At 47.2% G+C, this 11,667-nt stretch overlaps 1 protein-coding gene across 1 annotated transcript; it reads right to left on the bottom strand.

Moving 5' to 3' along the window:
• Positions 1-1,422: 1,422 nt before the first annotated feature.
• On the bottom strand, positions 1,423-5,419 carry VTCN1 (V-set domain containing T cell activation inhibitor 1). The gene is made up of 4 exons (XM_064644509.1): positions 5,248-5,419; positions 4,239-4,586; positions 2,302-2,580; positions 1,423-1,576 (listed from the first exon to the last, which is right to left on the bottom strand). Exons 1-4 carry the CDS (start codon positions 5,363-5,365, stop codon positions 1,455-1,457), a joined length of 867 nt encoding a protein of 288 aa, XP_064500579.1. The 5' UTR covers positions 5,366-5,419; the 3' UTR covers positions 1,423-1,454.
• Positions 5,420-11,667: the final 6,248 nt, after the last annotated feature.

The raw sequence follows: 11,667 nt of genomic DNA on the forward strand, positions 1-11,667 counted from the left end.
TGCGAAACAGTAAAGACTTTGCTAAAGCTTATCTGCCACCCTCCAGAAAGAAAACAAAACAAACAAAAACAACCCTAAAAATAAACTATCTCAGCCTGAGGAGAATGCTGACTGTAAGTGATGTAAGATAGAGATCAAAATCTGATTAAAAATTGCAACTGAAAGTAATATGTATAACACAGTAACAGCAGTTCTACAGAAATAGATAAGAAGTGCCAGGTAACACTTATTTAAAAAACAAAGAAGGAAAATTTGGCTGTATAGTTATATCTATGTTTAATAACTTTACTTCTGAATTTGAACTTTCCAGTAGTATCTTACAAGTCTACTTCTCCTCATTCTGTATGTTGGTTTTCTGTCTGCTGCCACACTGAGGACTCATCTTCCTCTTTTATTTTGCATTACAAATACAGTCATCAGTCGTCATACAGGACTTCAGACGTGGTTTGCCTTTGCCAGGTTATTCCGAGCCTGTTTGCAGTTTTCTAACCCATCGCTGTTTTGCCATTCACAACATCTTTTTCGGATTTTGATTACAGTATTCCAAGAAGACTGAGGAGGTTAACTGGCTCTCTTGTTTTCAGTTTTATTAGTACAGTCAGAGAATCACAAGCCAAGAGACAGGGCACTCAAATCTGTTTGGGGGCAATTAGGATTTGCTTGGTTTTGGTGCTCAGAAGGAACAATTCTCAGATGTATTGCAGGAAACCCTTTTCCTGTTTGTCTCTGAGCTTCTGCCCATGATCAGAGTTCTGGTCACTGGGTTACTTCAGATCAGAGAACATATCTTGTTCCTGCAATCAGAGCTCTTCCTTTATACAATTCTCCTTATCTCATTCCTTGCTCTCTTTCTGGAGCCAAAGTATCCTGTTGTTGGTGGGTAAGAAATAATAATTCAAGAGAAATCATCTGATTTCATGTTTGTGCTACTACATGCTCTGGAACTGGGAGAAGGCGTTGAAGAGGGAGCAAAGTCTGAAGTGTGTCCTGGTGTCAGCATAGCTGGAATAACTATTCTGTGTGGAAAGACAGAGATGTTCCATTTAGCTGATTTTCTTTAGCTCTCCACCAGTTCATCTCTAGAGCCTATCACCCAAAGCCAAAGCCGATGAATACTAAAGGCAGTTGTCCTGTGCTGTCTACAGCCCTCCTTATTCCAGGTCTGTGTGGGATTGCTCAGGCTGGCAGTGCTCTCTAGCCCTGTTCAGGGCATCCGTAGTAGGTACTGTTTACTGAAGACACTGCACTCTACAGGGGAGGTGTCTGAGTAAAGTGGGTACAAGCAAGGCAAGGACGGGGCAGCAGAAAGACGTGTCCTCCCATTCTGGCAGGCTCTGCTGCTGTAACCAAACTCAGCAAGAGGGTCTACATATACATCAAGCATGTATGCTTATGAGTTTCCCTTTCCAAACTTACCTCCAGGCCCAGCACAGTGTCCAATTGTTTCAGAGGCATTACATCGACAGCAGATACAGGGGAAGCAGAAGCATCCAGTGACAGGCTGGAAAGGAGGATGACACTGACTCTGCATTCAGGTTCACCAGCTGCAAGTTAGTCCACCTTGTATTGCTGAAATCTGTAGCAGAAGGATAATGAGAGGCTACCAGAATGGGAACGCAGCAGGGAAGGAAAAACGAGTGTATATTTATTCCTTCTTATTTTTCTGAATAATGATAAAGATAGACCCTGCCTCTTGTACTGGAGACTCATTGCAATGAAGCCCTCACTGTAGAAGAGCTGTGACCCTTCTCATGTAGAACAGGAGAAGATACTCAGGCTCTTTGGAAAGTTTGATTTTCTGTGAATAAAGTGACCTCTTAAATAAAGGGATGGGGCTGGAGTCAGAGAGATTGTCATTAATAACAGGTAAAGGGGCCTGCTGGTTTGGTACAGAAGCAGGATCTAAGCTGAACTGGCCAAAGAAAGTGTCAAAAGTTGTGGGTTTTGGTTGGTTTGGTTAACATTCAAAGGAATATATTCTTTTGAAGTTTGTCTCTTCTGGTTCCCTGGCAGTTCTGTCCCCGTGCCAAGAGAGCAATCATTACCATGAAAAACATAAGAAATAGCAGGACCAAACACAGACCCTTTGCTTCATGCCAGGAACAGAGAGAGAGAGAGAGGGAGAGAGGGAGAGAGAGAGAGAGAGAGGGAGAGAGAGAGAGAGAGGTGCTTGGATTAGCCATGCTTTCAGTCCCTTCCTTGACTGACACAGGTGCTGCAGGAACCTCCCAATTTACACAGGCACTGTTTAAACTCTCTTCTCCCCCACACTTGTGGTCTCTGGATGGTGTTAAACTCTACCTGTCACTTTGATGTTGCCTGTAGCCTTGGCAATGTTGTTTTCAATCACACAGGTGTAGGTGGCATTAGCAGTAATGTTGTGCAGAAAGGAAACCACTTTCAGAGTGATGTTTTCAGCGTTCAGCTCGTAGCTGGTGTTGGCAGTGTGAGGGAGGTGCTCCCCGGCACCGTTGTCGACTGTCCAGTGCACAGTGGGTCGAGGGAACCAGCGCAGTGCTTCACACTGCAACGTGTCCCCACTGCTGCTGTTCACTACAAGCACCTCAGGGATGCTGAAGGCTTTGGGAGGGAAAACAGGGAGAGAGTCAGTACAAGGCAAGTGTGTAGGAACTGGGCATGAGGTACCTAACTGTGTCTGCCAGTCCCAGGGATAGCCCTTTCTTCACTGTCTGGGAGGTGCTTCACATAGCAATAGGACAGAACACATGCTTTTGCTAAAAAATGGGAGACACTGAAATGACACTGGGCAAATGTTCCTGTGACACCAACTCTCGTTACTGTCTTTCTGTGCCAAGATGGGATCCCTGTGACTGATAAGGGGAAGGGGCTCTGCTGGACCAAAGGAGGAGACTGGACCTGCAGAAAAGCAGCCTGTCTCATTCAAGAGCGCTGCTGGTTATTACTGTCCTGCTGTGGCTGGCATTAAACATAGAGGACACCCCTCACACTGCTGGTACATCTCACCTCACCAAGTAAGCAGTCATCCATCCTAAAACTGCATTTCCTTGACTTGGAGAGGTCTGAGAGTTTTTCCTGTCTCAGTTTGAGCTGTGGGGCAGCAATGCTGGTCACAGTGATGAGAGGGAGAGTGCAAAGACTGCAGACTGCAGGAGACCCTTAAGTGGTTCATCCATCAGTCTCCAGCACGAGGTGAGCCTTTGGGAGGTGACTTGTTACTGCAGCCAAATTCGTCTCACTAGAAGACTCTGAAGACCTGGTGGTTCCCAGATCTCATCTGAAGGACTGACTCTTCAATATTTGGAGAACCATGAAGACTTTTTTCATCCTTTCTAACAACTCCCTTGGTTACTTAGAAACCTCCCCTGGAAGGTCATGGACTCACTGTACTGTGCCAACCCTGAGTTCAAGGGGTACGCTGGGACCTCAGGCGTGCCAGCAAAAGCCAGTCAGGGAAACACTAAGAACACCTACCTGTGCAGGCTCATGTTATCCCCATTGTATAGTCAGTGTAACTTACCACAAGGTCATCAGGAAGGCCCAGAGGTGACAGAAATAGGTGAAACTATTCGGTGGGAGTGTACTGCTTTGTGCCAGCAGTGAATATGATGGCCAAGCCCAGAGGGTTCAGAAGAATTAAAAGCACCCTTTAGTGAAAACTCGTTTGTATCTGTGTGAGCTTTGAGGTCGACTCATAACAAGGTGAACAGTTAACTCTGCCAAATATGTAATACTTCAGATAACTATGGTATGGGACATTTGTTGCTTTGATAGTAATTTTTAAAAACTGAATACTTTAGAAAAACAAAGAAAAATAAATAGGCTACAATTTTTACCACGCAGCACTTCTCTTGGCTGGAGATATATCTTAATTCTAGAGAGGAAAAGCTACCATGTTATCTTCAACAAGTATAAAATCTGGATCTTTATAAGATCAATTAGCTACTGCCATTTTTAGGGGCTATTTGTAGTTAGTTACATAGCTGGTAGACTACATGTGATTAATAGAAGAAAAAAGCATTAAATTAATAATCCTTTCTGGAATGAGAATGTCAAAAGACTGGGTAAGGCCATAAACACCCCTGTAAAATTAAGAAAAAGTACCCTGTTCCTACTCAGGGTGCAGGGCCTGATGGTGGCTGCTGGAGGAGCGGTGCTGTTCCCAGAGCCTCCAGCATCATTATAACCACAGGTAAGTCCAACCAGGCCACATTACAGCATGTGTTTTGCAGCAGGATTTTCTTCCTTGCACCCCTCACCTCCTGTCCTGTACTGCAGCACTGCTGCCCCGCTCCCTCTGGCTGTGGTGACAGAGCACTGGTAGGTGCCAGCATCGGAGAGCTGCACATCCCTCAGCTCCAGGGAAGCATTGCCGCCGATCACCTGGTCCGCAAACAGTGCCGTGCGGCCCCGAAACAACGGATTTTGCTCTTGCAGGTGGTCCTTCCCACCCCTGAACTCGTGAACCAGCCCAGCTACTCCTGCCTTGGCCCACTGGATCACTATGCTGCCCATCCGGATGTCAGGCTCGAAAGTGCAGTCCAGAATGCTGCGCTGGCCGATGTTCCCTGGAGACGTCAGCGCCATCACACTGATGGAGTGTTTTCCTTCAAGGAGAAAGCAAAGGTTATGAAAAGGTAAGGCAGGGAATGTGAAGAAAGACCAAGCTGCCCTGCAGCTGTCAGGAACCAATCCCGAGGTTGGACAGGTGCTGACACATGGCAAGGACACCAGCAGCAGCTACCAGTGCTGCTAGCAGAGGCTGCTCTTTCCCTCTAGTGGAATCCAAGCAGTTTTCTTTCATTTAAGAAAAAGTCAGCATTGCTCCTCAGGTTAAACCTTAAGCTGCAATCTTGAGAATTAACTTCTTCACAGAGCCAGGTCGCCTTTCCCATGCATCCCTTCCCTACTCATCCTCAGTACACTCCAAGGAGGCTGCAGTTTGGCCAACACCGAAACAACATATCTTTCTTATCTCTGAGGGAGCTGGGAAATGTGCATCTCCTCCTACCTGGGAGAAAGAGTACATGTGCAGGACTTTCAGTGTATTTGTTTAGGGCCCCAAGCCCAAGGATATTTCAGCTAATGCACCACTACACCTCCAGCAGCACAAGCTGCACTGCACTTATCTAGCCTTTGTTAAAATGTCATAGGTGGTACTTCCACACACAGCCACAGCCCATGCACAGGATGGACACACGGATGCAGAGGCAGGGCAGAAGTTCATCGCCCCACCAGTAACAGCAAGAAATCTGAGCAGTCACATACCTGAGACACCAAAACCAATGATCAGGGCAATCACCGCAGCCAGGATGATAATGACTGTAGTCATGCTATTTGGGGGAGAAGGAAAGGACAGCATTACTGCACAGCCCACTTCCTCCATGCCCTGTGCCTGTGGTGCCCATCTGCAGAGCTGCCAGCAGGAAGGAGGTCGAGGCAGGTAAGCCACAGACCTAGAGCCAAGTGGACAGGGAAGCACGAGACCACAATAGTGATGAACATTCAGGTGAGCACTCGACATCAAAGTGGGGGGGACCATGTGGTGGGAAGAGCCCCAAGCTTTGCCTTAGAGCAACCAGCTGCTCCCAATGGAGGATGCTCCAGTCTGCATCCCCTGGTGCATAAGTAAGACAGGCAGTTCTCGCTGGTACTTGCAGGGGAAGAGTGAATCAGGGAGGTGAGCAGAGCAGACAGGCTACTGACCCCAGGAGACACCAGGTACAAGCCAGGGAGTGGGCAGAGGGGGCTGGAAATGGGAACAGTTTTTTGAGCTGGTCAGATTTGAGATGCTTCATGTGCTCATGGATAATGGGCTGTTAAATGAGAGACTGAAGAGGAGAGGACCACTTGCCAAGCCACATGGGCAGAGTAGCCCCACCAGAGATGAAAGGCAGCAAATCATGGTGTAGCACAGTTTGAGCCTTGCCAAGAGCAACCTATCCAGCACAGCTCCAGCTTAGACAGACTGAGCAGCATGGCCAGATGCAGGCTACCAGTGCTACCAGTGGAGCTGTCACATGTGGTCATGGGCACATTTTCATGTGGACTGGGGGGTTGTGGCAGCAACCTCAGCTCCCCACCAGAGCAAGCCCTGAAGCAGCTCCCCACAAAACCCACAGGTACATCGTGGGACAAGCAGCTCATATGCTCATTCCCAACAGTCTCAGAGACTGCTCACAGAGCAGAAGCCCAGAGAGCTGCAGGAGGTCCTCACAGGACACTTGACCCATTCCCAAGTCTGAAAGGCACTGGAGGAAGCACTGCAGGAGGCATGGGCACCAACAGTGGCCACTCCACACTACTGTCCAGGGCTGCCAGCCCAGGGCTTGTTTTGCTCCACTGTATACAGAAACTCTTGAGCTGCTGGTTCCAGGCTGAAAGAGGTCATGGTCCTTCTGCCAACACAGAAACAGCTGCTCTGCTTCAACAGCATTTGCTGGCTTGCAGCAGACTCTTTCCCAATACATGGAGCAGCCTCCCACAGGAGAGCCCAGCAGTGTTCATACAAGCACGAACTGCTCCCACCATTACTGTGTGCCTGCATCAGTCACTTGCACAATCGAGCCTTATTTGCCTCAGATGCCACGATCAGATGGCTGATACTGAGCTCTAGGGAGCTGCACCGTGTGAACAAGCCTCTCCTGCAGGGAACATCAGGGGAGGGAGGAAGGGAATATGGGTTGAAAGAGGGCATGGAAAGAAGGGGAGATGTTGGAGAAGACTTGCTTGCCCTCCCACTGTCTCCCTTCTGTTCTCATTTCTAAAACCAGTGGAAAGTTTCTGAGGAAGCCCTGTCTGCACACACTCAGGGGAAGGGATCGGAAGAATGTATTTCACCACAGGTATGCTCTAAATCCACATAAGGGTTCATACAGCTTCATATGTACATTCACATCTGTACCAAGATCTCTCTGCCTAGATGCTCTCAGAGCTGGGAGGTGTCACATATTTGACTCCCTCCCCATTCTCACCAGTTTTCACTCATGACCAGGGTGGGCAGCAGTTCTTCACTTACTGGTGTCCTGGAGCTGCAGTCACAGCTGACACTATTGGGGTAGAAAGCAGTGGATATTCTCCAGCCATGGGCATCGGGCAGCTGGGCACCCATCAACAGCCATTCCCCTGGGGGTCTGTGGGATGGGGACTTTGACACCACCCTCAGTTCCCAGTGCCGCTTCAGCAGCCTGCAGGATGCTGCTCTGTGTATCCTGCCCTCTTTTCCATGTTCCTGTTCCTGATCAGCCCAAATTGGAATCAAATTGGAATCAAATTTGACATAAAATTCATTTATTCCCTGCCTGAATGCTGCTGAGCACAGCCTTGGGACAGGGAAAGGCTCACAGCCTTGCTGTGACAGGCAGTCTTAATATTTCAGATCTCTAGCTCTGCTGGGAGTAAGCTTTCCCTCAGGAATGGGCTTAGATGGTAAAAAAAATGGAAGAATAAGAGACTGAAGGTCCCCTGCCTTCTGTCTTATATCAAAGTTAGCTGTGGAAAAGAAATGGCATGGCAGAGATAACCAAAAGGGGTGGAGTTTCCATTCAAATATGCAGCTAATGATTGCAGAACCCAAGTTTTGTCAGCACTTTAGTTTTATTTTTTTAGTGCGGTTTTTTTGTTTACTTGGTTGGTTTTGTTTTTTTTTCTCAAATCAGTAGAAATCTCCCCCTGCTTCTCTGAAACTTCCTGGAAAATTCACCCCTCTCTCTGGTCTATTTCTGTATTTCAAGATTAGCCTGAAGAGGCAAGTGTCCCTGAACAATCTTTCTCCTTCCAGGCACCTGCTGCTGCCTGGCTGTGTGCAGGAGCCAGGGGCAGGCAGAGGAAGTGGCAGAGCTAGAGAATGGTTCTCAGAGCAGCAAGGGATAGGTGTGCATTTTTTCACACCAATCAGTTATTGCATTTCCCTGACAAAGGGCGGTTGAGCTGCCTCTTGAGAATAACAGATGGTTATTGCATGCATTCCAGACACATGAGGAATATGATGCCCAGTGAGTATTTACACTGTGTGACATTGTGTCTACTGGTCACTTCGCTATTGTCAGTGAAAAAGTGCACATACCATTACTATTTAGTTCTTCCTTGATGCTTCATGTAAAAAAGCTCATGTCAGAGAGGTCTCTTCTGTTCATGTGGACTGTCCTTCTCCCTACTGCTATTCAGCTCAGGTGCGATGGATACTCATAATAGCTGAAATATTTTTCCCACAATAAATGCTATCAGGGCTGTCTCACACACTTCACTGGAGCATCCATCTCCATCCAGTCTGGAAAACCCACAGCTGGGATGAAAAGATGCAGCTTGTTGGTGCCTCTGTTCAAGCAGTGAGGTTTGGATGCAAGCTCGGTCCACAATCACTGGAGACTGGAACAAGTTTGCCACTTTACCCATCTGGTGGGAGTTATTTTCAACCAATCAGGAGATAAGGATATTAGATAGATATTTCTATGACTTTCACCACAATACATCTTTTTCTAACTGTAGTTCATCAGGATTTGGTCAACAGTTCCAAAGGAAACGGGCTCATTGAAACAAGAGGCACAAACCAGTTTCAATATCTTCCCAGCTCTTACTCCTGACCTCTTACTCCTTACTCACTGCAAGGAAATTTGTGGAGGACAGCTTCTTTCTCCCCACAGCATGCTGAAGTGATGGCAACATAAGCAACTGTCTGAGGACCAGGAGAAGGAATGGGCTGCTTTCTTCAACCCCAACCTACAACAGCAGGAACACAGCCTTTCTTGAGCCACTGATACCCTAACATACCACAGCATTCAATCCTGAGGTAGCAAATTCTAGCAAATGCACAGTTTCTAGGACACACATTCTCACTACAGCTGATGACCTGCACATGGGTGTCTGATAGATACCTGGACTTGAAGATTGTATAAAAGAAGCTGTACAGGTATTTAGAGTGCAAGTATAGTCAAGCTACAAAGAACTGCTGTCTTGAAAGTTCCTGGCAGCAGGGTGATACATCCCAAGAGTCTGAAAAATGCAACTCCCTCCCTTCCCTCTCCCAAAGCAGGTCCAGATAATACCATACCTCCAGAAAATGATCTGGCCTTGGGATGCCATGGTCACGGCATCTATGAAGAGAAGCCAAACACCTGGTGCCTGCTGGTCCCACACTGTTCAGCCAGCCCCTATCCTTTGCATGATATATTCTCCAAAGCTGTCCTGCTTAAATAACTGAACTCAGCTAAGGAGTGGTGAGCCCAAGCACTGAACTCTCAGGAATGAGGAAGCAGTGAGCATCTTGACTCACCCCACCAGGGCAGTCAAAAGCAGGGAGGCCTGGTTAGAGACCTCCTACACCATGCGTTTAAGAAACGTGTCTTAATTTAAGACAAAAAATAGCACAACTCGTAATTTGGTAGCCAGCTAATCCTGGGCCCAGACTGCAGAAGTCTCCCATGTAGATCCACAGCTTACCCATCGCTAGTCATGTCATACCCAGGACTAGTTGAGGTCTCCTCACTAAAATCTCCAATCATGCTCTTGGCACTGGGTAGAGAGGCCCTACCTGCCTTCCTAGTGGCCCTCCTGGCCCCATTCACAATGCACATCTTCCCCTGCCTCTCTGTGCTGGGCTAAGAGACTCTTCTGGGCTCAGCAGTGCTGTCAGAGCCACACAGATTTGGCAGTGACCCCTCTCCTGACTGCCCTTTAATTCCACTGAACTCCTTCAAGCCAAACTACTTCTCCTCCCCGAGGCCAGCTCCTGCTGCTCTCAGGTCTGTCATTATGGTACATATCAGAGCATGTAAAGGAAAGAAACTGGTCCCTGAAAGACCCTGCAAGTCTTTCCCTCTGAGCTTGGTCTCACCCAAGGCTGGGGGCAAGATAAGTGGCTCTTGGGCATAAGAGGTTGAGAAGGGCAGAAAGCGCAGAAAAGGGAAGGCAGCTTGCACCCCATGTTCAGTTTCTCAAAAGGGTATCCTGCCATCTATGTCTGGACTGTATTCCAAGGAAGATGGTAAAAGGGGGGATTTTTGACAGTCTGTAGCTATTTCTAGCAAGTTTGGATGGTTAGTGAGAGTGAACAGCTTTCCCATGCAAAGCTGAGAATGCCCAGAGAAGTGGGAGCAGTCCAGCAACTGAAAAAACCCAAACTACTTTCTTTGCAGCAGAGGTTAAAGTCAAGACCAACCAATATTGGTCTGTGATGATAATCTGAAAAAAAAAATCCTCATTTATTTTTCAGTGTGGGTAGGAAGGACTGAATGTGGGTCAGGGCCCCAGATGTTCAGTGGTCTGGAGGAAGCATGGGCCCAAGGATCAAACTGCAGTCACACTGTCCTTCATGATACAATTTGCTTCTTTCTTCTCAAACAATAATTCTGTCAGAAGGGTTCCCCTGAATAAGTTCACACCTTATTTCAGTGTCACTGGATTGCTGCAGGAGCTACCAGTGAAGGAGAAAAAACAGGAGAAGATAGAGTTGTGGCAAGCTGACCAGCAGGCAAGTTTGACGGATCATTCAAGAGTGGTGAAGGCAGCCAGGGCACTGGAAAAGATGAAAGCTGTTTTTGGGATTTGCCAAAAAACATTGAACATGTTTCCAGCCTTGTGATCCCACATCTGTAACAATGATGTCAAGAAGTGATTGAGAAGCACCAGAAATAGGAACATTAGTGGTCTGGAAGGAGGAGAGCTTGACACTGCTTTATCAGCTCTACCTGTCCTCAGCCTCACCTGCCCTTGAAGGGAAGCTGGAAGCAGCAGCACTCAGAACAAGCCCTCACCTCTCAAAACATGGAGGTGGTGAGCCACCCTTTGTCTGGAAACATACGAAGTTCTCTACACTGCCTGTGAGCCACTGGCAGGATCTGTCCTGACGTGGCACTCCAGACAGTAAGTGAACCCTTGTGAATCATCTCCTGCTATGGGAAGGTCAAGAAGCCTGTCTGAGCCAGATTCTGCTCTGTTCCTGAGATCTTCTGGGACAAACTTGGTGGCACAGAGCTACAAATGCAGCCATGTCACCAGTGTGGTTTGCCTCTCTGAGAAGGGAGAGATATCCCAGCATGATACTTGACTCTGGAGGCACCCTACATGGAGTTTTTCAGGCTGCAGACATCCTTTCGGGTTTTCCACAATCTTTTTTCTTGCTCATTTTACTTCCAGCTACACTTTGCTTTCCCTGCTGAGGGAGTAAATCCCCCTTCTCTTGACTCCCCTCTTCATGTTCATCCTTTTTTTTTTTTTTTTTTCCCCCACAAATTTTGGAGACAGGCAATTTTATCAACAAGAGCTTTTGTCCTGGAAAAAATATCAATATCTACCAGTGCAGTTCTGTCAGCACTGCATGTATATCTGTCTTGAAAATACCTTTGTTATCTCAGGGACCAGCTGGTCAGAAAAAAACATAATATAGCCCAGCAGACTGACTATACCTTCTAATCTACCACCTGCCCCAGGCTATTCTCACCAACAGAGCATTGGAAGCCCATCTTGGGCTGTTAGTGTCCAATGTCAAACTCCAGCAAATCAGTAGGATGTATTAATTTGCAATGTATTCTGAATTATGAAGATTGAGGGGAATGACTCATTGCAAACAATGGGAGGACACTCACACCTAAACCCCCCAAAATGACCAAGGTCATTAAATGTCTTTTCTGAACATGATTCATGAAGATATCCTCATGCACAGCCCTGTTTGCCAAAATACACAGTGATAGC

The sequence above is a fragment of the Pseudopipra pipra genome, chromosome 2 (assembly GCF_036250125.1).
Source record: "Pseudopipra pipra isolate bDixPip1 chromosome 2, bDixPip1.hap1, whole genome shotgun sequence".
Lineage (NCBI taxonomy): Eukaryota > Metazoa > Chordata > Aves > Passeriformes > Pipridae > Pseudopipra > Pseudopipra pipra.